The sequence below is a fragment of the Quercus suber genome, unplaced genomic scaffold (assembly GCF_002906115.3).
Source record: "Quercus suber isolate HL8 unplaced genomic scaffold, Cork oak 2.0 scaffold_146, whole genome shotgun sequence".
Classification (NCBI taxonomy): domain Eukaryota; kingdom Viridiplantae; phylum Streptophyta; class Magnoliopsida; order Fagales; family Fagaceae; genus Quercus; species Quercus suber.
Genome location: NW_027069607.1, coordinates 331,028 through 354,567, shown reverse-complemented (window position 1 = coordinate 354,567; position 23,540 = coordinate 331,028). Strand labels below are relative to the sequence as shown.

Here is a 23,540-nt window from a genome sequence, read left to right as displayed (position 1 = left end):
TTTTTTTTCTTTTCTTCAGTGGGTTAAGTTTCATCAGTATCAAAGCAGTTCTGTTGCTACTTTCAAGCAGATTTAAAAAAATATATATATATATATTTTGGAACTTGAGGATTATGTACAGTTATGCAGGTACGTGGTTCATTATACACGAAGTTTAAAATAGTGATAGTGCTCCACCCTCCAGCTGCCTGTGGATTTCCTAGCCTTCTACCCAAGTGATGGCGAAGTTGTCTTGTTACAATCTAGCAATTCCATTGTCTTGTGCAAAATGCAGATGTGGGTATTGAAAATGGCTGAGCCAACTATGAAATAAGGGGAAATTCTTAGCTGGTAACTCCTGTTACTGTGTCTGTACCTGCAAAATGTATCCTTCCACGTGCCAAATTGCGCGTTGAAGTTTCCCAGCAATCCTTATTTTATGCTTATGATGCACCTCTTTGTTTCTCCATGTGTTCCTACACTCTAAAGGTATGACCAGTAATATATGTTTTGCAATGAAATCAGGAAAAAAGACATGTTAATGATGATAATTTAATTGAGTGATTCTTCTCATATTAGGTGCCTCCAGCATTATTCCTATCTGACACTGACCATTGATGACATAAACTCAAACTGAAAGTCTCCAAGAGTTCAAATTTACATTTTAAATAAGAACGTCTCATAGACATTGTAATTCTGGATGCTTTTTTTTTTTTTGGGGTTGTTGTCATGATGCTATCATCCCATTTGTAGTGGATCCTTTCATAAAGAGTGACTAAATTTTACGATGGGTGTCATCTCATAACTGTTATAAAATTTGTACCCACTTTGTATTATCTCTTGCTGCTTATTTTGCTTGTACTAATTATATCTTGTATACTTTTTACTTACTAATTATAATGTAAGTGGCAGCCCACTTTGAAGACCTATAAGGGGTGAGAAAAAGGGTAAGTGTAGTGCTCAAGCATTAATTTGGGATGTTTTGGATATGGACAGCTCTCTTGGGATCTTGTTTAGCCATTTTAAAGTTGAATTGAGACTTATTTTATTGTTTATTTGTTGCTGGATCAGTTTTAAATTTTAATTAAGTTCTACTAGAATAAGGGCAATTCTGTAATTTATACAAATCTGAAATGTGCTGTCCTTTGCTGTATGAAAGGCTCATGAGTCTTATTTTATGTCTTTAGTCCTTTTCCTTTTTGGTTTTGAAGCTATTAAGTTCTTTTTTGTTTGTATTAGTAATCCTAGTCATTCTACGAATAGGTTATCTAGAGTCCTATTCCTAGGAAAAAAATTTCACAATAGCCTATATAAAGGCTTCATTTTAGTGAATAATATTCATAATGAGATTGATTCTAATAAAATTACAGCAGCTTGTTTTAAGCTTTGAGGGTATGATTGCCTTCTCCTACCTAAGTTTGAATTCTTAGGAACACCTAGGTGTGATTGCCTTGTTTTATGTTGCTTCTTGTTATACCTTTGTTTTAACCTCAACAGCCATCAAGATTCAATATTTTCTTATCTAAAACCTTTAAACATCAATCCTTACTAATGACCCTTCATGAACTTTTCAAGAAATCTATTTTAGTGTTGAATTCTTAAAGATTCTACATCAGATATTTATATTGTGCCAAGTTCATTTTAGGTGACTGTTTTCAGGTTCTTAAAAGTACATAAATCTTGTTGTCTATAAAATGAGTACCTAAATGACCACAAGTCTCAAGTCTAGAGAAAGTTTAGTGGATAATCAGTATGCTGTGTGATGATGGCCATCTTTGGTTTTCCTTCATACTTCAATGGACATTGTCCATCGAAGTATGGCACGTTTTCTGTGTAGTAGGTGGCACCCACGTCAGGATTTTGATGACTACAAGTCTACAACTTTCATAATGAATGTTTTCCCGTCAAGTGCAGTAAACTATATATGTCTAGTCTAATTTGTTTTTAATTATGCTCTTGCATAGTATGCCATGCCTTTTCCCTCTGTAAAAGGTGCCTATCAGTTTCTAAAGCTATCTTCGTTAATTTAATAGAATGAAGCTGGACAAGGTATTTTACATGCTTTTGTGCCTGACATGCTTACAGAATCTGCTGTAATGTCGTGGTTATCATGGGATTTTTTTGAAGTAGTTGTTGAATATACACCAAAGACTTACCTCCACCTGCCACTGTTATATCCAATTTTGAAACAACAATATCGGTAAAGAGTTTGATCATATCAGGTAACATCACCAAAGGATCATTGAAAGAATCCAAACCATCTATAGAAATTTTACCCGTAAGTGGAACTTTCGAATTTGAAGAAAGGATAGGATTAATATCCCACCCAAAATGAATCACCCGTTGGGACTGCTGTAATGTCACTGGTGTTCCTGGCCAGAGGTGGAACTTCCAATGGATGGTAGTTTTGAGACGAGTCACCTTCTTCTACGGAGATGTATATTTCAACATCATCTTCCCCTCTTATTTCAGATGGACTAGAGTGTGGAGCCAGGATTTTAGTCTAGGGGCAAGATTACAAACACATTGAAAAAATCACCAAAAAAATATTAACATTTTTTTTTAAAATTAAAATACTAACCCGTATTAATAACAAAATAAATAAAAATGTGCAAAGTTGTATAATCTTGTTGTCTTGATCAGTTTTCCTCTCATTAGGAGCTTTGTGATATTAATATCCACTCTAATATGAAGAAAGGGACCTCAATCTAAACCACTCTTAGGAGTATCAATCATAAGAGGATTATGCGATTACTCGTGGCCTTATTCATGCTTTTGATGGGAATCTTAAAAACACAAATCCAAAAACACTACAAGGGCTGAAATCACCATTAAAACGTTTCAATAAAATAAGTTTTTTTTATCAAATGACCAAGGGCCTTTATCTTGATTATCAATTGTGTTCTCTCCTCTTTGATGAAGATAGCAGGAAATAAGTTATTACCAACTTCTCTAATAGTTACACCATGAGGATAGAGCCAAAGTTGTTGAATAGTAGATTTAAAAGCCTCCTTATTATAGTCTTTGTTGATTTGTAGTTTGAACGGAATACTAAATTAGATTTGTTGTTTGGAAAGTCACTTCTTGAAAACTAATATCCATAACATCTTTTTCTTTCTAAAATAGACAAAATTATTTCCATAGTTCCTCCATAGAAGCATCCATGTTGAAATGGAGAAAAAAAAATATACTAGAAAGAAAAGAAATGAACCAAAAAAAAAAAAAAAAAAGAGGGGAAGAAGACTAGAAAAACAAACAATATGGCGCTCAAATCTGAGAGGTTTGAATCTCACGTGATGAAATGCAAGTCGTTTTTTTTTACTTTCCAAGACTACAAGGAGTCAAGAAGAGAAGTTATTGAAAAAAAAAGTGATTTTACATATATTAAATGCTTAACTAGTTGATCTTTAATAATGTACTTTTTAAATCATATTAAGATAAATAATTATGCTATTGAATTATAAATTATAAATTAATAAGAGAGATAATTAAACATATATAATTGTTTTTTTAGTTCTGAATTTATGAATGATTGTGCATGTATGTAATTGTTAAATACATTTTTTTTACCATATTTGTAAAAAGGTTTTTTTTTTTTTTTTTTAATTTTTTTTTTTTAGTATTGAACTAAATAAAATTATAAAATGCTATGCATCCTATATCATAGATATTTTGTGACACTCACCTTCCTTGTGGTTTGTCTATAAGACATTATTATATCCCATATGGTTTGCTTTATTACGTATTTTCTCTTTTCGTAAAATTTGATGATATGATTAGTTCCAATAGAAGAAGAAGAAGAAAAAAAGAGAATTGAAGAAATAGCATTCTAACCTCACATGTTTGATTCTCACTCTCAGTTTTTCTTGAAATCCTCATTTAGGTTTCTGTATGTTTGTAGGGCATAAGCTTTAGCATAAAACAATTTTTTTTTTTAATCTCTCCCAATGGGTGTTATTGGCACTTGCCCCATCACCAAATTCAATTTAAAGTTGTAGAAAAATATGTCTTAAACAAACTACAAGAGAGATACGTGTCAAAATAAAACACAATGTTGAAAGATCCTTAATTTTAAAGGTCATACAGTTATTCAATTAAGATAAAAGAAAACAAGGTCAAGCTTCATACCTACATATATATATATATATACTGTTTTTTTGAGATCTGTATGGATACTGGATGAAGTTGTGTAGATACTTGATGAGATCCACATAGGTAGGTATGAAGATATATATATATATATATATCTTCATACCTACCTATGTGGATCTCATCAAGTATCTACACAACTTCATCCAGTATCCATACAGATCTCAAAAAAACAGGCTACATAGATCTCATCAAGTAACTTACACAGATCCGAATGCCAACATAAAACAAGAAAGAAAAAAAAGAAAGTATTTTTACCTCTTCAATACCTCTATTCTCACAAGTTTTTCCATAAATTCATCCCATGAATGCTGCAAATACTCCACATCCCAATTATTGAAGTCTACGTGATTTGCATCCGGAGACAAAAAATCTGTATTTGCATCAGAAGATGATGATGTGGGAGAATCACAAACAAGCTCAGTTTCAATGTTGTTGTCCCCTACCACTCCAGCTTCCACAACCTGCTTGGTCCATCCTCCATTGCCTTCTGCTGTCCAAACCCAAGAGGGGGTGACAATCCTCTTATTTTCATTAGATAAGAGATAGAGCTGATAGCCTTCCCATGGCATTGTAGAAAAACTATCTTCTGGTTCTGTACCCATGTATGATGCCCATAGTAGATGCAAAGTCCGAAAAAACTTCTCAAAACTTAACATTGAATTCAAATCAATGGTTAAAATAACATCTTTAACCCTAATATGAATCTTCTTTCTTTCATCTTCATCTTCATCTTCACCATCAACTCTCTCCATCACGATTTTGTCTATTCTATTGATAAAATGATACCAGGGCATGTAAGGGGTGAGCTTATTGTCATCTGAATCCCAATACGTCACACAAAAGCCTGGCAATGGATCTAGTACAGTGGCACCATCAATACTATAAATGGATTTTTTACGAATCTGAGTAGTAAAGCTAACAAATCCAAACACATCACCAAGATTGATAAAACCCACCAATTGCTCTTCAAGAGTTTCATACCGAATCTCATACATTGGAATTGATCTACAAGCTGGTATCATAGCAGTATTAGAAGCAACCGAATCCATCTCTTAACCTGAAATAAATTGTAATGAACATTAACAATTGCATTGGAATTGATCCTAACTCTCTCTCTCTCTTTAAGGGTAACCATTCTTGAAACCAAGAGTATAGGCATATTCCACTTAATCTTTGAAAATATAATTTTTTCTTCGACTAGTTTCAAACACAATTGTTGAATAATAGCCATAAGGCCAGAAAGGTTAGCTTATGATTTCCAAACCAAATTAGTCACATGAAATCTTCCATTTAACAAAGTCCAAAATTTAAAAATAGGATTAAATTTTCTTTTATAAATACAAGTCACATACCCTACACGAAACTTAATAGGCTTTTCAAAGTGGTAAGAAAATACTTGTAGTTAAAACCGAAGAAGTCTTGGATTTGTAAATTTAAAATTTGTCATGAAGACAAAATTATGTCCATTTTGAACATATCGTTTGCAAGGAAGACCTATAAAATGGCTTTCAAAACTCATGTAAAGTATACAAATATTCTTCGGTGACAAACCAAGGCTACAAATATCGATCAAGAAAGATTCATAAGGAAAGCATGTCCAAATTTCAACTTCTTAAAAAAAATTAATATCAACAAGGTGACCGTTATAAGTTTTCCAAAAAGAGATTTTTAAAAAGAGTCTAATGAATTTTTTTATATATCTTTTTTTTTTCTTTCACATATAACACTAACAAAGTTTGTAAAACATCTCATATGCAAGTCAAATACCCTACACTAAACTTAATAGGCTTTTCAAAGTGGTAAGAAAATACTTGTAGTTAAAACCGAAGAAGTCTTGGATTTGTAAATTTAACATTTGTCACGAAGACAAAATTATGTCCATTTTGAACAAACCCTTTGCAAGGAAGACTTATAAAATGGCTTTCAAAACTCATGTAAAGTATACAAATATTCTTCGGTGACTTAAAAAAAAAAAAAATATCAACAAGGTGACTGTTATAAGATTTCCAAAAGGAGAAATTTGTAAAAAGAGTCTAATGAATTATTTACATATCCCTTTTTTTTCTTTCACATATAACACTAACATTTATATACAATTAACAATTTTAGAATAACCCCGAACATTCTTATCTGGTATTTCTGGTTAAAGTAAAATATAGAAAATTAGAAATTGTAGTTCCCTAGACAAAGCATAGGGTATTAAAATCTGGGACCAAGTGGCAGCCTCGTGTAACAGACCCACTCCTACCAAAAAAAACGTGGGCCTGAAAACCACAAGTAGCAAACTTTTCAGTTAAGGAATCATAATTTCATGCTACTCTCTCCTACATTTGGCGTGTAGCAATGGTGGGTCTGCCTCACTCGTCCTTTTCTTTTTCTTCTATGTCGGGGGAAATAATTTTTCTCCACCTTCGACGCTGCCCGACGTTGTCACTTTCAATCTCCACCGTTTCTTCGCACGTGTCTCATTTTTTCACTGCAGTCAAACTCTGGCTGTGTTGAGTTAAGATTGTGTTCTCGCCAACTGGCTGGTAAAATTCGATTCTTATTAGTTCAACTGATATGATAAGAATAAGAATAAGAAATTTAAAATTTGATTTTTATTTTTTTACACAAAAAATTAAATAATATCTCAGTCCGATAATATAAAAAAAAAAATTTGTGTAGAGTGGTCGAGGTACGTTTGAAATTATCTTTAATAAAAAAAAGGGATTGAGTTCTGCATTGTGTATTAGACTTTTCTTAAACGATGGATCGTGAGTGGTGACCCATACCCTACACCTAAAGTGGGCCTAAACTCCACAACACAATCTTACTGGTTAGTTTAATGTATTGGTCCTCTCAGGTTTACCAAGCCATTAAGTAAACTGAGAGAGAGAGAGAGATTGCTTTGGCTGGTTTTCTGTCTGAAACAAAGCATGGAGCGGTATGAGATTATGAAAAATATTGGGTCTGGGAATTTTGGAGTAGCCAAGCTGGTTAAAGATAAGTGGACCAGAGAACTCTATGCTGTTAAGTTCATTGAGAGAGGCCAGAAGGTCTGCTTATTCATCTCCTTGACATTTTTTTCACTACTTTTTCTTTTCTTTTCTTTTCTTTTTTTAGATATGGCTTTTTGGTTTTGGGTTGATTGACTCGAGGGGCATTCTTAAATGTTGCAGATTGATGAACACGTGCAGAGGGAAATCATGAACCATCGATCATTGAAGCATCCTAATATTGTTAGATTCAAAGAGGTTTGATATTCTTTCAACCAAGTACTTATGGATATTCTTTTGTAGTTCTTCTGGGTGTTCGTTTTTAACTTAAAGAATGAAACTTGGTTATCTGTCAATTTACATATGATTCTTGTTCTTGCTTCCTAGATTGTACCCTGACTTTTAGTTTTTAGCCAGTTGTACTAAATATTCTATACCAATTTCTTTACAGAAATAAGTCTAAGCTAGAAAAGTGTAGTGTATATGTTAGAAATGAAGCTAGTGCCTAGATATATGTTTAACGATAAGGTTTAAAAGAAAATATGAGATGATAGATAGCAATAATCAGAGAAGCTGCTTTTAGTCTACCTTTTCTTTCCATTTTTCTTCCAGGGACAAGTACTTTGAGAATTATGTTAGAAAATGATACACCATGAACCTAGATTATGTTTCATCTTCAGAGTGTTTGTTGGGTTTAGGGGAAGATGCTAAATTATGCTGTTTGAAGCATTTTATGCTAAATTATGCTGTGAGAACTTGGCTCTGTGTGTGTGTGTGTGTGTGTGTGTGTGTATTTTTGGGCAAAAACACATTTTTGGTCCCTATATATTTTCAATTTGGTCGCTAAGATCAAGTTTTTATAACTTCATTTTGGTCCTTATATTTCTAAATTTTCTGTCATTTTGGTCCCTGCCATCGTCTCAGAGAGAACGCATATGTGATCAATGGACTGCACTGCTAACTTAAAATTGCGTCTTCTATAAGTGAACCAAATGATGAGAAGTTTAAAAATATAAGGACCAAAGTGAAGTTATAAAAACTTGAGGAACAAATTGAAAACATTGCCAAAATATAGTGAACGAAAAGGCATTTTTGCCTTTTTTTTTTTTTAATTAAATTTTATTTGAAAAGCTTACAGGGCTGATTGTTGCAGGTCCTGCTAACTCCAACGCATTTAGCGATAGTTATGGAGTATGCTGCTGGAGGTGAACTCTTTGAGAGGATATGCAGTGCTGGAAGATTTAGTGAGGATGAGGTATTCTATGATAAAATATGTGGTTTTTGGATGTCCCATGGGATTCTAATTGTTCCAATTTTAATATGTACTTGCATTTGAATTAAGTCTATCTTGTTTTTAGAAGCATTTAATCATAGTGAAATTCCATTCCTTACTTTGGTCATTTGAATCAGGCAAGGTTTTTCTTTCAACAACTGATATCAGGGGTCAGTTACTGTCATTCAATGGTAAGAACTCTGACCATTCTCTAAGAGTGTTTTATAACATTTCAATCCAAATTGTTATTTCTTTATCTATGATCTTTGGTAGTGTGTAATGTGAAGAAAATTCATGTGTTGCAGCAAATCTGTCATCGAGATCTTAAACTTGAGAATACACTCTTAGATGGAAGCACAGCACCACGTGTTAAAATATGTGATTTTGGGTACTCAAAGGTAATCGCATTCACCCATACAGCAGGACTATATCAGACTCCTTATGTCCATTACTCTTTGGTTACTAATGCTTTTACATCATTTTGTTAGTCATCCGTGTTGCATTCACAACCAAAGTCTACTGTAGGAACACCAGCATACATTGCACCTGAGGTCCTGTCTAAGAAAGAGTATGATGGAAAGGTGATACTCACTTTTTTTACTTGTTCATTGCAAGAATACTTCTTCTTCTTTTTTTGTTTCATTTGACACCTATTTTCTACAGCTAATCCTTAAGAACTATAGATTGCAGATGTTTGGTCCTGTGGTGTCACCTTATATGTGATGCTCATTGGGGCATATCCCTTTGAAGATCCTGATGATCCAAGAAACTTCAGAAAAACAATTGGGGTAAGTAATATGGTATGAACTTTTCAAACTGCCCCCCTTCACCATTGGCTTATTTTTCTACCCCCATTAGAATAATCATAAGATAAAGATAGTAAAATATGAAAGATTTCTTTTCTACTTGGGAGTCTTAATTTGAATGTTATGGCCTATGGCAGCGGATACTTAGTGTCCAATACGCAATTCCGGATTATGTCAGAGTTTCCATGGAATGTAAACATCTTCTATCTCGGATATTTGTGGCTAACCCCGAAAAGGTAAATGAGGTTTCATTTTGGTATTGAAATGCTGGTTCCGTAAATGCTGCTAGATGGTTTGGCTTACACAACAGATAGCCTGTCCGTCTTTACCAAATTTGATGATGCCTGAAATCTTGAAATTAGTGTATAAGGTCTCACTGCACTCCTCATACCTAACTATTATTGTTATCCTATTTGTATAAGCACTAACTAGACAAGACACATGTTTTTAAGTCACTGCAAATGTTCAAGTTTCAATAGCCAGTCCTCCCCTTAAGGTCTTTTTATGAATTGGTGACATTTTGAGTATTATCAACCCAATAATTTTGTGCTGTGGCTGTCAATTCTTACCCAAATCAGTTGTTTATCATTGATATACGATAAGCCCAAGCTCATGTATATTTATAGATTGGTTTTCTCTTCATGGTCTTTACTTGTCCCTTTGCAGAGAATAACGATCCCAGAAATTAAAATCCACCCATGGTTCTTAAAGAACTTGCCTGTAGAACTTGCGGAAGGAGGAAGCTGGCAGAGCAATGATGTAAATAACCCATCCCAGAGTGTTGAGGAAGTATTGGCGATAATACAAGAGGCAGGTAAACGTCTTGATTTGCCTAAGGCTGGTGGGCTTTTGCCTGGAGGCAGCAGTATGGATCTTGATGATGTGGATGCTGATGCAGATGTTGAAGATATAGAAATGAGTGGTGATTTTGTGTGCCCACTATGAGTGGAAGTGTAAATATAGATCTTGCTTTGTTGAGGTATTGGATCCACTATTCCCTGTTGTATAATCTGTGTTTACATTTGGTAGATAAAAAGGGCCCTTCAAGTGTCACTTGCATTGCTTACTTTTCATAGTTTTCTCATAATAATTTCTGTTACGTTCTGTTTTTTATTTTATTGCAATGAAGTTGAAGGTCCTATTGAAACCATATTATAGAATGATGTGAGAAATATTATAATAGTAGCCTCATCCTATGCGTGTTGACGTGTATGGGCATGATTCAAACACCATATGTAATTAGTATATAGTTAATATACCCTCGGAGAAGAGTTTTAGAATCAGACATGCTGAATTTTTTTATTTCTTTTTATGTTGATCAATTATTATAGTATCTACACCAGTGAAAATCTGGAAGATACAACCCTTATTTTATTCTCACCACACATTGTTGTGAGATGAGTTGTATAGAAGGGGAAGGAAAATAATTGATTCTTCTGAATTATATAGTAGAACGTGGACAGCCCCGTCACCATTCACGTTGGCTTTGCCTTTTGTCATAACTCATAATGTGCTGTGGTCCTTCAATTAGAGGGATGATAATAGCATTCACACTTCAAAATACCATCCTATTTTATTTTACTATCTCAAAAAAACTACTTTATCAATTATACAATACTATTTTACAATACTCCAGCATCTTAACTTTTATTTTACAATACAACACATTAAAATAATCTTTCTACATAATAAAATAATATATTCTAAAATCACTATCATCTACAATACAACATATTAGCTTTAGCTACAATGCATTTAATAAAATGTAAGAGAGAGAATTAAATGATAATATGAGAGTTTACCATTCAGCTACAGTGCAATTCTGTAGCAATATTGCAAATTTTTTTGCAATACTTGGCTTTTACAATTTTTGATAGAGCGGAGATTTTGAGCTTAAATGCTAAAAAATGCTTACATTTGACCTTTGGCATTTGGGGTGTGAATGCTCTAAATCCTTTTGAATATCGATGACTTTGAGTGTCGAAAGTGAGTTCATTGAANTAATTATTTTATGCCAAAAATACATTAAATTGGGAGAAAGAACTTGCTAGTGTATTGTGTAGAGACGTCCGGTGTGAGGCGCAAATGTGATAATTTCTAGTTTCCAAGGAATAAAAGAGAGGGTTCACTTTTGAGTATTTGTAATTATTGGGACTCTTTCTTAACATTTATCTTTTCTGTTTCTTACCAAATAAACGTTAGACGTTATCAATATAAAGCTAATTGTACTTTTCATTTGAAATAGCACGTACATGTCCGAACAGTCGAAAGGAAAACATCATACTGGAGTTTTTTTTAAATTTTTTTTTTATTATATTATATTTTATATATTTAATTAAATTCAATGGATGTACATATAATGTATATGTAACATACGTGTATTTACTAACTAGGGTACAAGCTCAATACAGGATTAAACCATTAAAGGCTAAATTGAGACTCTAATGGGTAGTGGATTAAAGGCTTTTGCTATAATATTGGGCTTTCTTTTGGATAAGGGTGTGCATGGGTCAAGTTGGGTTAGGTTGGGGAGTTTTTTAAACCCAAACCACCATGGTGAGTTAAAAAAATCCAACCCAACCCAACCCAACTCATCATAGGGGTCTAAACTAACCCAATCCACCGTGGATTGGGTTGGGTCGGATTGGACCCATGGGTTGGACAAATATATATATATTTTTTTTAAATTACTACTATTATTATTAAATTGAGCATTAGAACACCACTACTACCACTAGAAATAAGAGTAAATTTATAACCAAATAATCATGAGTAAAAATGTGGGCGTAAGCACCCTTTCAACCTCGCGATTGGGAAGTACGTCTTGGCCTAGGGTAAACCATGGGGTAGGGTGTAAATGGAGTTGTTATCTAGTTTAGGGCTAGGAATCATAAATATATTGTCTTTTCGTAGAAGGACTGATCTTTTACCAGAGCACATGTTTGGGGTTTAGGTATGTGAATGGGAAGGTGTTAGGCACCCAACCCCACCTGACCTATAGGTCGACTTCCCCTCATTGTGTTCCAAATCTTAATCTCATTAAAGGCAAATTCAATATGTTATTCTAACCCATACACACACTAGCATGCATCTAAAACACATAATATGGCATAATCATCCCAAACCTAATCATTCATCTATCATGGCATTTAAACATAAATCTCTAAGGGTAGAAATATCACATGGCAGAATCAAACAAACATGTTATGTTAAAGTATCTAAACATCATAAGCATGGCATTCAACCAAATGTGTTCATGTTATTCAGATATATAAAGTTCATATTCCAACCAATGCATGTTCATGTGAGTGCATAACTTACCTCACTGCATCACAGCACCTACACATCAATGCATATTCATATTCATATACATGTTCATGGTATTCAAACAAATCAAAACCCTAATAGACATAAAAGAGATAAAACAAAACAAAACAAAACAAAGAAACAAAGACCTGGGGTGTGAAAACCAGGCTAGACAGAGATTAAAACATATAAATAAGACAATGGAAAAGAAAACAGAAGTGAATTAGGGTTTCTGGGCAAGAGTATGTGTGCGCATACATAGGGCATGCATGCACATTCCAATTGTATGTGTACACATACTCTGAGTATGCGTTTGCATACACACTTGAAACCCTAACCTAGAAACTCAGAACAAAAAACTTAGAAAACAAAAAATATAACAACCTAACATGCTCAAAACACAAACGCAAAGTAAGCCTATACTAAACAAACATATTAAAGCAAATAAAACACATATATAAACACAAAATTAAAAGTAAAGCAAAGAAAAGTGAAAAGTCAAAGTTAAAAACTTTACCTCATGTTAGGGATTTCACAATTTGCTCTAATACCAATGAGCTTAGTCTACAATTGAATGCTATAAAAGATTTGTGCCCCCTCATCCTTCACCAATTGGTCGTTGGATGGATCAGTAAGGCACACGGTTCGACAAGTGGTATCAGAGCCCGGTCATAGGTTCGAGTCGTTGGAACCGCATTGTAAGGGAGGGATTGTGAGGGATTTCACAATTTGCTCCAATACCAATGGGTTTGGTCTGTGATTGAATGCTATAAAAGATTTGTGCCCCCTCATCCTTCACCAATTAGTCGTTGTATGGATCGGTAAGGCACACGGTTCGACACCTCAACACTAGAACTCTCTAGAGTTTAATTTTGACAATTCCCCTCAGTCAATTTATTCACAAGTAAATCAAAAACAAATTAGTAAACTTAGAACTCAAAGATCAAGACCAAAAAATGTCGTAATCAAATAAAATTTGACTTGAAGATGTTTTGTGAAAAACTCCCTCTTTGATCTATTATTTTCTAGTGAATCTTATGTGTTTTACCACCAGAATTTGTCCCCCTTGAAAACGTACCATTTATGACTTTATATAGTCGAAAAATAAGGGTTTAGGGCGGCACCCAGACGACAAGTTTTAATACAAAAAACCTTTCTTTTCATAGTTTCTCAAACCCTAGTATGCGCACACATGCACGTGTATGCATACCAGTGACGGAGCCAAGATTTCAGTCTAGGAGGGTGAAATTTAAATAAAAAAAATTAAAATATAAAACTTAAAAAAATTAATTGATATTAATAACAAAGTAAATATATATTGTAAAAAATGTGTAGAATTCAACATTTTGTTCTATATTCTTCAAAGTATTTAAATGTAAAAATCAAGAGTTTAAAATTGAAAGGTAAATTGACAAAAGATAAAAAATAATTATAATAAAAAAATAGAGGCTTTAGAGTTTGAGTACAAGGAAATTAGTTAAAATATAAGACACACAATCAATTGAAATTACATCAAATAAACAAAGCAAAAAAAAAAAAAAAAGGATAAACATTCAAAATGCCGTGAAAGTGAAATAGAGGACAAGATAAAAGATTTTTTTTTTTTTTTTTGTTTGTTTAAAAAGAAATGGGATATAAAAGTTTTTATTTATAAAAAAATGGGAGATAAATTTTTTTTTTTTTTAAAAACAAAAGTTATGATAATGTGGTTAAAAGTGCCGTGAATATCTCCTTAAATTGTTGTTTGGGGGCCTTTTTCGGTGTAAATTTAAAGATATAAAAGCAAAGCCACTTATCTTTGTATGGTTTATAGCTCCAGCTGTGTAGCATCAGTGAGCTGATAGGATTCTAGCAGAATGACCCCAAGCAGTAGAGAGAAAGTTTGCCATGATAACTTCAAGATTGAGGGGGGAAAATGGGTGCAACTGAAGGGAGAGAGAGTATACCCAGCTGTGTGTAGGGGCTGGTTAAGCTTGCTCCTCTTATCATATACTTAAATGAGTTTTCCCTTTGATAATGCTCTTTTAGTTGTTGTGAAGTTATGAATAGTGTTGCCTTCCGTGGGAATGGCTTTTGTAAGATGTAATTTGTGCCTTCTTAGGGAAGGGCTTTGTAAGAATTAGTTATGCCTTCTAGGAGAAGGGCTTTGATACAAGATCTTGGTGCCTTCTAGGAGAAGGACTTTTAGTCTGAATGTTTGATATCTCTTGAGAAGTGTGGAGATTGTGAAAGATATAGATGTTTTGTGGGATGTAGTATTTGTGATATGTATGATATATGGAAGTATGAGAGACATGGATGTTAAAGATAGTAAGAATATGAGCTTATAACTGCTGGAGAAATTGTAGAGATTGCTTTCTAAGAGGAAAGATTTTGTAAGAGAAGAGTATAGAGATGTGTTTAGGTATTTGGAGATAGGAGCAGTGGTGTATTTTCTGAATATAGAGAGTGAGAGAATGAGTATAAGAGGGGTAATAGTGCTGTAGTGTGTTCAACAATGTTGCTGGGATTTATTGTTGGGATTTTTATGCTAGAGAGTGTATGAAGGCTTATGAAGGGCATTTGTGAGCTAAGGGTTGAAGAGTTTAGTTCCTCATTTAGAAACTAAAAATAACTCAGAAGTTCAACACTTCATTAATAGCTTAGGAAGATAATTCAAGGGAGAAAGAATAGGGAAGCTTATGAGGGAGTTCTCCATTGGTGTCCCCCCTTGAGGTGTTGATGAAGGGTCCCCTTTAAAGCTGAGTTTAAGGGGGTATTTTAAGCAAAGAATATCAGCCAAAATATATCCCAAATAGCAATGAATCTTTAGAGAAACCATCTTAAGATTTGGCCGAAAATGGTATGTTTAGCTTTAAGGTATTTTTTGCTATTTTGAGTAAGGGTTGCTGGGGAAAAAGTAGCAGAAAAGGAAAGTATTTTAGCAAGAGAAAGGTAGTTTCTTTAGTTGATTTTGGTTTTAACCAAAAGTGGAAAATCAGTAATGCTCAGGTTGCTGGGTCAGCTGTCACAGTTGTTCTGAAAAGGCTATCCTAGTTGTCAAGAAAAGCTGTGACAGCTATCATGAAAAAGCTATCCCAACTATTAGGAAAAGCTATGACAGCTATCATGAGACAGCTGTCACAGCTGTCATAAGATAGCTGTCATAGCTTTGGATAGAAGCCAATGAGGTCCGATGGGTGATTTCAAACTGCTGGGAGGTCATTTCATGAATTTGGCTGAAAAATGGTAAGATCTCTTTGAAGGGTATCTTGCTATTTTGGGTATAGCAGCTGGCTGCTAGGATTTCAACATTAAATGGCTGATGATATCACTTTCAGCCAAGTGTCAAGTATTGAATACACTGCTGGGGTTCAACTGAAGATGATTCCTTTTTCGGGTGTTTGTGTTTTTGGTGCAAGATTCCATTACAATACATTTCTAGTAAGTAATAGAAGGATTGGTTGAAAGTTAATGAAACTTTAGAGATCTAGTCAAGGTCTCATTGTGTTGTGACTTAATCTTGGTGAGCAAGAAGAGTATTTAAAGGTTTGCTCTGGTAGCTAGCAGAGAAATATATGGTCTGATTGTGGCAGACAGTAGCTAGGTATCAGAGATATCATGAATATTTTGTATAGAGAGAGATAAAAGATAGCCAATCAGATTAGGCCATGTGTTTGAGTTGGATTTTAGCTGAAAGTAGTAATAAGATTTATGTAGAATAATATAATGAAGTTTCTAAATTTGTATAGCAACAGTTAGGGATTGAATGAACAGTTATCTTCCCAGCAGTTAGATGGTTGGAGATATTAAGTATTTGTCATATGATGAATATTAAGTTTTAGAAAAAGAGTAATAGGGAATTTTATCATCTAAAGTGCTATGTGATAAGAGATGCTTACTATATGTTATTCGCTACACACGAACTCGTCAGAGTTTAGGGAGTTGGAGAAGACACGCCAAGCAACATGTTTCTTTTATCAACTTTAAACCACAGGAGCTTTACTGAATATACCTCTTAGCCCTCCAAACCACAACTCCCAAAGTTTCCCTAAAGAGTCTTAGGAGCTTGGATCATAAGCGAAGATAAGATGACGTACCTCGAGTTTTATTGTCATTTTGTGTAAATATGGGCTCTTATTGAAGAAGCTGCTTTTTATGAGTGCAAGAGAGTAATATGAGCCGTGAGCTTTAATTCATTGCTTAAACCCAATCCATATGTTGATGTTGATGATATCATGGGTTATGATCCCAATTGATGAAAAGGAAATGTAGACCATGAATCCGCTTTTTGAAGTAAGGATCTCACGGGTCATGTGAGCCTAATCCATATAGTTGAATGAAATATGAGCTTATTTTGGGTTTTAAATAGATTTACCCAAAAAATCAATAATATGTTGATGTGGCATGGGTTGCCAATGAAGTAATGCCATGTGGGCCCAAAAATGGTCCTCAACAACTGTTCTTCATTTTTGTTGTGTTATAATTATTTTCTTAGACATAGGAATTGCCTTTTGTTCTTCTTCTTAGGTGAGATGGGGCAAAGCATTTAAATAGGTCCTATATACTAGCACTTATAAGCATTTTTAAGAGGAGCCAGGGGGCATTTGCCTCCTCTCCCCCCATGGCTCCGCCTTTGATGCATACACATGCATGAAGTATGCGCACGTAGATTTTAAACATGCATACACATACACAACAAACCTTGAGCATGCATGCACATATGTGTGTATGCATACACATGCTCTAGGGTTTTTGTGGCATTTCTTTCCCAAAAATAGTTTATTTGGCATAAAAATAAGTTATATTTTTCATAAACACTTTCCTCAAGTCAATTTTCATCTGATCAGGCCCTAAACCAATCTTTGGCTCTAGAATTCTTACATCATTGGGGAACGAAGACTCGAGTCATAAGGGATACAAAATGCGGTGTCTACAATAATACCAAACAAACACAAACTATATGATAAGAACTTAGGGTTTGAGTTTTATTTAGGAAGCGGGGCAAAAAAAACTAAATAACAAAATTATATAATTTATTTTTTTAATTTTAAAAATGTATTAAATATAGGTGGGTCGGATCGGGTTAAGCAGATTGTAAATCTCATGACCCGAACCCGACTCTACCCACTGTAAAAAACATTTCTTGACCAAACACAACCCACAAAAACCGACCTAACCTAGTAGGTTGGGTCCGGTCGGGTCAATTTTGGCGGGTTGGCGGGTTTGTTGCACACCCCCTACTTCCAGACTTCCAGTATAGATGTGGAACTCTGGGCTTTAAGGGATGGGCTAAAGTTATGTGTTATCCTTAACATATTGGCCATGGAGATTGAAATTGATGTTAAAGTAGTGTTTGATTGGATTTCTAATGAGTAAAATTGTAATTTACATTATGTCTCTCTTATTATGGATTGCCGGATTCTTATCGGCCAAATTTCTCAAGTGAAGATGAATCATTGCTACCATAAAGTTACTAAATGCACAGATTCCTTGGCTAGGAAATAATCAATAATTCACCATGACTTTGTTATTTTTTAGCCCGCCTGTGGACATTGCACGGTTTTATTTTGAATTTTGGTTTGTACTATGAGAGAAGAACATCTGTTGGTGCTGGTTAGTTTATGAAAGTCATATTTTTACCCCAAAAAAATCTATTTTAAATTTTTAATCCTTATTTTGAGATATATATATATATATATATCTCCCTACAATCTGGAGCATAACACTTGCCATCTCATTGCAAACACAAACTACTCCTAGGTCATAGCAAGTATCAACCTTTAATTAATAGTCTCTTTTAGAGCCAACTAAGAGAGAAACCTTGGCCATATCTCTGCACAGCATGATTGCCCACCTCATCCGATCGTATATAGGAGCTTACGTTAAAAAGCAGCAAAAGTTGCAATCCCATTGGGAAAAGTTGGAATTCAATTGGGAAATGCATCTTACAACAAGGGAACAAATCACTTTAGCATTATTTTTAATTTTGCTGAATAATTCACTTTAGCATTAGAACCTTAGTAAATGGTTCGCATGCATCAAAAACTCCACCATCGATCCTCTTTGAACATTTTCAATGCATCAGGACCCACTAAATATTCTTCCATCTTTGCTAGTCTAGCAAATGTGTCCAATAGATTATTGACACGTGGATAAGCATTGGTTCCTGAAGTGATTAAAGTGATCAATGATGGAGGGTATAGCTAAGATTACCGTTGCTTTTCCACCCCCTCTTTATTCATCCTGTTCTTTCACTTGACGTATTTTCAAGAAAAGGTAATTATCGTATCTTTGTTTTGTTAAACAACATTATGTGCATTATCAGTTTACTTCTTTTCTCCTTAAATTTAGCGGGGCATGCAGGAAGGGCATGATGAAGCACACTATATATGCTACTTAAATAATTGATATAGCTTGACAACAATTCCTTTTCATATGGTTTTCTTGGAAGTTTTACTTAATTTGAAACATATTACAAATTTAGGAAGCATTGAATTTGAGTCACATTTAATTTTTATATTGTTAAGAGCCTTGTAAACTTAGAACTAAGTGGCATTCCTAGATTCTTCCAGTAATCAAGGTTTAAATCAACCTTTTCCACCTGTTGCAGTTAAAAACAAATTAATTTTTATTTCACCATTCTATTCTCTTCCTAATAGTCGTTTAAATGGATTTGTGTGGTTTACGTACCTTGATTTTAAATGTCACATATTTTACATATGGATTGAATGTCCAAGGAATTTGGAGGGAATACTTTTTCTAATTTATCACTCTATAGGCATCATTTGTATTGCTTTATGTCTATGATATGAGCTCCACATTCCCTCCTCCACTATCTACTTATAAAAACTTAAAATAAAAGTTTGCAATACAAATATAAATGAACTATTCAAGGGAATCATGGTAAAAAGTGACTCAATTGTAGTAAATATTTCGAATCATACATTTACTTAAGTAAAGCAAGCTGTTTAAGTAATGGAAAAGAGATTCCTAACAATGTTTAGTCCAAAAAAATTGAGGGAGAGAGAAGGTGTGTGTTTGAAGAAAGCATGGGAGATACAGCATGGAATATTGAACACTGGGCATTTCCGTTTGACTCTGTGAATCAACCTTTTAGCTGCACTATATATAGGCCGTATCACTCTTCACATTTCATTTCATTCAGCAACAACCAACTTACCTCTCATCTCATTGTCCCTTGCTTTGCTATATTTCTTGCTCAATTCTCTCCATGGCTTCCGTTCAGGTGCTCACTCTCTCTTTCTAGCTCTCAATTTATGAGTCTCTCTTAACTAGAATTTCGTTAATAATTAATTAAAGGTTTCTCTCTTAGGAAACCAATTGTAAAGTTGGACTAATAAACTTCTTTCATTTGTGTAATTGATAAGCATATTTTTGTGTAAGAAGACTAGCATAAGCTTTGCCTAACATACTTGTTTATGTAGTAGTTTAGCAAAGGATATTAAGAAAGGATATATCTGGATTTACGTGGAACAAACATAATTTGTGTTGTAAGTCTCGGCAATTTCATCAAAGAAGTTCTTGGAACCATCTATTCTATCGTGCATGCAACAAGAAAGTAACGATTAGAAGCGATAACAAGAATACAAGAGATCAATACACCATCTAGTCTATCTACAGACTCTACACAAACAGGGACGGCTTGATGCATTTGGGAGCTTAAGGCAAAAATTAATTATCTTGTTTTAGACGCAAAATTACTACTAATTAACATAAACTACATAAAATTTTTTCTTTTTATTAGAAATTTTATAGACTGAAAAATTTGACAAATTTTTTCATATTTATTAATGTGACAGATTGATAGTGGTAAGTAAAAGAGTGGTGTTAGTAATAGACTTAGATGACAACTAGTAAAAGTTTGCTAACTCAACTCTTATTATTATTCTTATTTTTATTTAAGTTGCCTTTTGTTTTCTATTTGAAAATATCACTATAATTATTTTTTTGCCATCAATAATAAGTTGTAACAACCTACTACTTAGCATTAGTTGTAAAAGTGTTGTGAAAAATATTGTGGACATTGCATTTTTCTCTCTTTTTTATTTGTCTTTCTCCTGGTAAAAAAATATAATTTTATTCATTGATTATGAATAACCCTATTGGTTAAAATTTGGGGGCTTTTTTTTTACTTGGGGCCTTAGGGACCGCATCTCTTGCTCGCCCATTCAGCCGGCCCTGTACACAAAGAATTTAGCGCTAATTTTTTTTACCTTAATCACTATATATATATATATATATATATTAATTAGAATTGTAATTAAACATATCTCTCACTGTACACAAAGAATTTGGCGCTAATTTTTTTTACCTTAATCACTATATATATATATATATATTAATTAATTAGAATTGTAATTAAACATGTCTCTCTCTTAATTCCATCTACGTTCCCTGAAAGAGATTGATAAAGCTTTAAATGTTGTTTTCTGGATTCCGGTCATTATTTATCCTGAAAGGGGCACCTAATTTTGCTGTTATAAACCCATCAATATAGTCCTTGAAAGTAATTTTAGTTTCAAAAAAGTCTAGTAAGCCTTTTTTTTTTTTTTTTCATAATTATTGAGATATGACAAATTATTAATGGTAAATAATAACGTTGTGTCAATGATGAATATGTTATGAAAAATATTGTGTTTAAACTTTAAAGCATTACTCTTTAGGTTTATACATTTTATAAGTGAATACTTTTAGAACCCATGTTGTGCTTGGGATGAATTAGACACTTTCTTTTGTGAACCCAATTGAAAAAGATACATCTACTTTAATTTAAATGTAGAACATATAAAAAGAAAGGCTATTTTATATGTTATTTCAAAAAAGCCACTCAACTTGTATAAGACATCGATCCGAAGTAGATGCCCTTAATTAATTACTTAGCCAAAAAGGTTTATTTTATTTTATTTTATTTTTTATTTTAAGGAAACCATTAATTAAATCATTGCATACCATCTTGCCTAGTCAGGGTATAACTCTTACAACATATTCAATTCTCTAAAATATCATGTGATTTGATCCCTATTCTAAATTATGACCTTCATTTTATAGCACTTTTTGGATTCTTACAGGTGTGAAATATATTATGCATCAATATATATCTTCTTAAAAACTCTTCAGGACGAATGTGCTCAATGATATATACTTCATTGCAAAACATGAAAGTCATCATTTAGCTATATCAGTGTAGAGAAATGTAACTAATATCTAATATATGTTCATTGTGCAAAAAATTTGAATGATACACAGACGTGATCCAAAGTTTTCAGAAATATATCTCCTTAAAATATATGAACTTTGCATTGACCATTATTATTCTTCCTAACAGATTGTATGACCTGGTGATATTGCAGGCTGATGATGCAAAAGTCTCAGAGGTGACAAACCAAACAGAAGAAACAAAAAAGGAGTGTTGCGGTGGTTGTGACAAAAAGTTGCCCACCACAGAGGCAGTTAGTACACCAACGACTGAATCCGAGAAAGCTGAACCTAAAGAAGTAGTGTTGACCGATGACGAAGATTATAAACTAGCTGAAGAAGAACATGAAGAGGATAATAAAGCAGCAATGTTTCCAACTGATGATGAAGATTTAAAATTGACAGATGACATTGAACATGAAGGTCACGTCGAAGAAGATGATGAGATTGACGATTAAAAAAGCAAAAAACCAAAAAGATATTTGATTGATGTGTAGGGTGTGTGTGTGTGTGTGTGTGATGGTAGTCTTGAAGTTTTAGGTGTGTGCAAGTGGAAATAAAGGTTCGTTAGAATCTCTGTATTTGCTACATGGTGTTGCATGCTTAAGTTTATACCGTACTACTGGTTAAGTTAATTACTTGATCTTCTAGAGAAAGTGGTTTGTATTCAATGTTGTGAGGGTCCTGAGAGACAACTCTGTGTATTTTTTTTCTTCTGCAATGTGTGGAAAGGTGTGCTTTTAAGGGTATTTTGCGGCAAATGTCGACTTTCTTGCATAATTGAGTCCATTTACGTTATACTAAACTAACTTATAACTCATGTATATATATGAATACACTAAACGCAGACGTCCAATCCAAACGGCATCATAATATAATTTATATATATATAATTTAAATACTATTGATAGTTATTTTTATATTTGATTAACTCGTTAAAAAAATTTATAAGGATATTATTAGGTATAAATGTAAATTGTCCATTTTTTTTTATTATTGTGAGGCCTTTTTTATTTTTTATTTTTTATAATTCATTTATTCTAGATTTTTGGTTTTTGTACTACTAACTCATTGGATGAATATTTATGATGTGGTCCACATTTGATTCTAAAATTAAGAAATAAAACTCTTTAAGAATAAATAATTTAAGACAATGCGCAAAATTGGAATTCTAATTTTAAATTCTAATTAGAGTTTCTTTCAGCTTACCCTATTATTATATACTAGTATGTGACCCCGTGCTACCGCACGGGACTGGTTAATTGTAATGATGCTATTGGCTAATTTTTTTGTTATCACACGGATGATAGAATTAAATCAAATAATGAAAAATATATATTGCATTTTATTATTTAAGTAATGCTATTGGTTTTTTTTTTTTTTTTTTTTTTTTNGTGTGAATCTAGTTGGTAGAGGTTGAGAGAGGAGGAGACATGGGATGACGATATGGAATTAGGAGGAGATAATGTTTTACTTTTATAGTCTTTCTCGTTGGACTCCTTGGTTCTGGTTGTGGAATTAGAAGAGCTCTAGACTCTATTGAGATCACCCATAAAAGAGTGCAGGTGAGATGTTCTTACTTAGGCCAATGAGTATTATCATTGTGGTTTTCTTGGCTTCCGTATTAAATGTTAATGCATTATTTATTTGGGCACAAAAATTAGAAAATTTAGATAAGATACATGACACAAAATTGGAGTCCAATTTATAATCTCCATAAAAGTGTACAGGTAAGATGTTCTTGCTTAGGTTAATGAGCATTATTATTGAGGTTTTCTTGACTTCCGTGTTAAATGTTAATGTATCATTTATTTGGGCACAAAAATTAAAAAATTTAGATAAAATACA

At 33.4% G+C, this 23,540-nt stretch overlaps 2 protein-coding genes and 1 long non-coding RNA gene across 3 annotated transcripts; all 3 read left to right on the top strand.

The window, feature by feature from the left end:
* The first annotated feature begins 22 nt into the window (after positions 1 to 22).
* Positions 23 to 911, top strand: LOC136068988 (uncharacterized). Its single transcript, XR_010630284.1, has 2 exons — positions 23 to 468; positions 559 to 911. It is a non-coding gene; the product is annotated as an uncharacterized LOC136068988 (long non-coding RNA).
* A 5,975-nt stretch (positions 912 to 6,886) lies between these two features.
* On the top strand, positions 6,887 to 10,338 carry LOC112026336 (serine/threonine-protein kinase SAPK2). Its single transcript, XM_024059018.2, has 9 exons — positions 6,887 to 7,169; positions 7,293 to 7,367; positions 8,263 to 8,364; positions 8,520 to 8,573; positions 8,688 to 8,780; positions 8,871 to 8,963; positions 9,066 to 9,170; positions 9,326 to 9,424; positions 9,855 to 10,338. The coding sequence occupies exons 1-9, from the start codon at positions 7,050 to 7,052 to the stop codon at positions 10,131 to 10,133; spliced, it is 1,020 nt and encodes a 339-aa protein (XP_023914786.2). The 5' UTR covers positions 6,887 to 7,049; the 3' UTR covers positions 10,134 to 10,338.
* Positions 10,339 to 19,600: 9,262 nt separating this feature from the next.
* Positions 19,601 to 22,441, top strand: LOC112003385 (uncharacterized). Its single transcript, XM_024035569.2, has 2 exons — positions 19,601 to 19,722; positions 21,848 to 22,441. The coding sequence occupies exons 1-2, from the start codon at positions 19,708 to 19,710 to the stop codon at positions 22,148 to 22,150; spliced, it is 318 nt and encodes a 105-aa protein (XP_023891337.1). The 5' UTR covers positions 19,601 to 19,707; the 3' UTR covers positions 22,151 to 22,441.
* Positions 22,442 to 23,540: the final 1,099 nt, after the last annotated feature.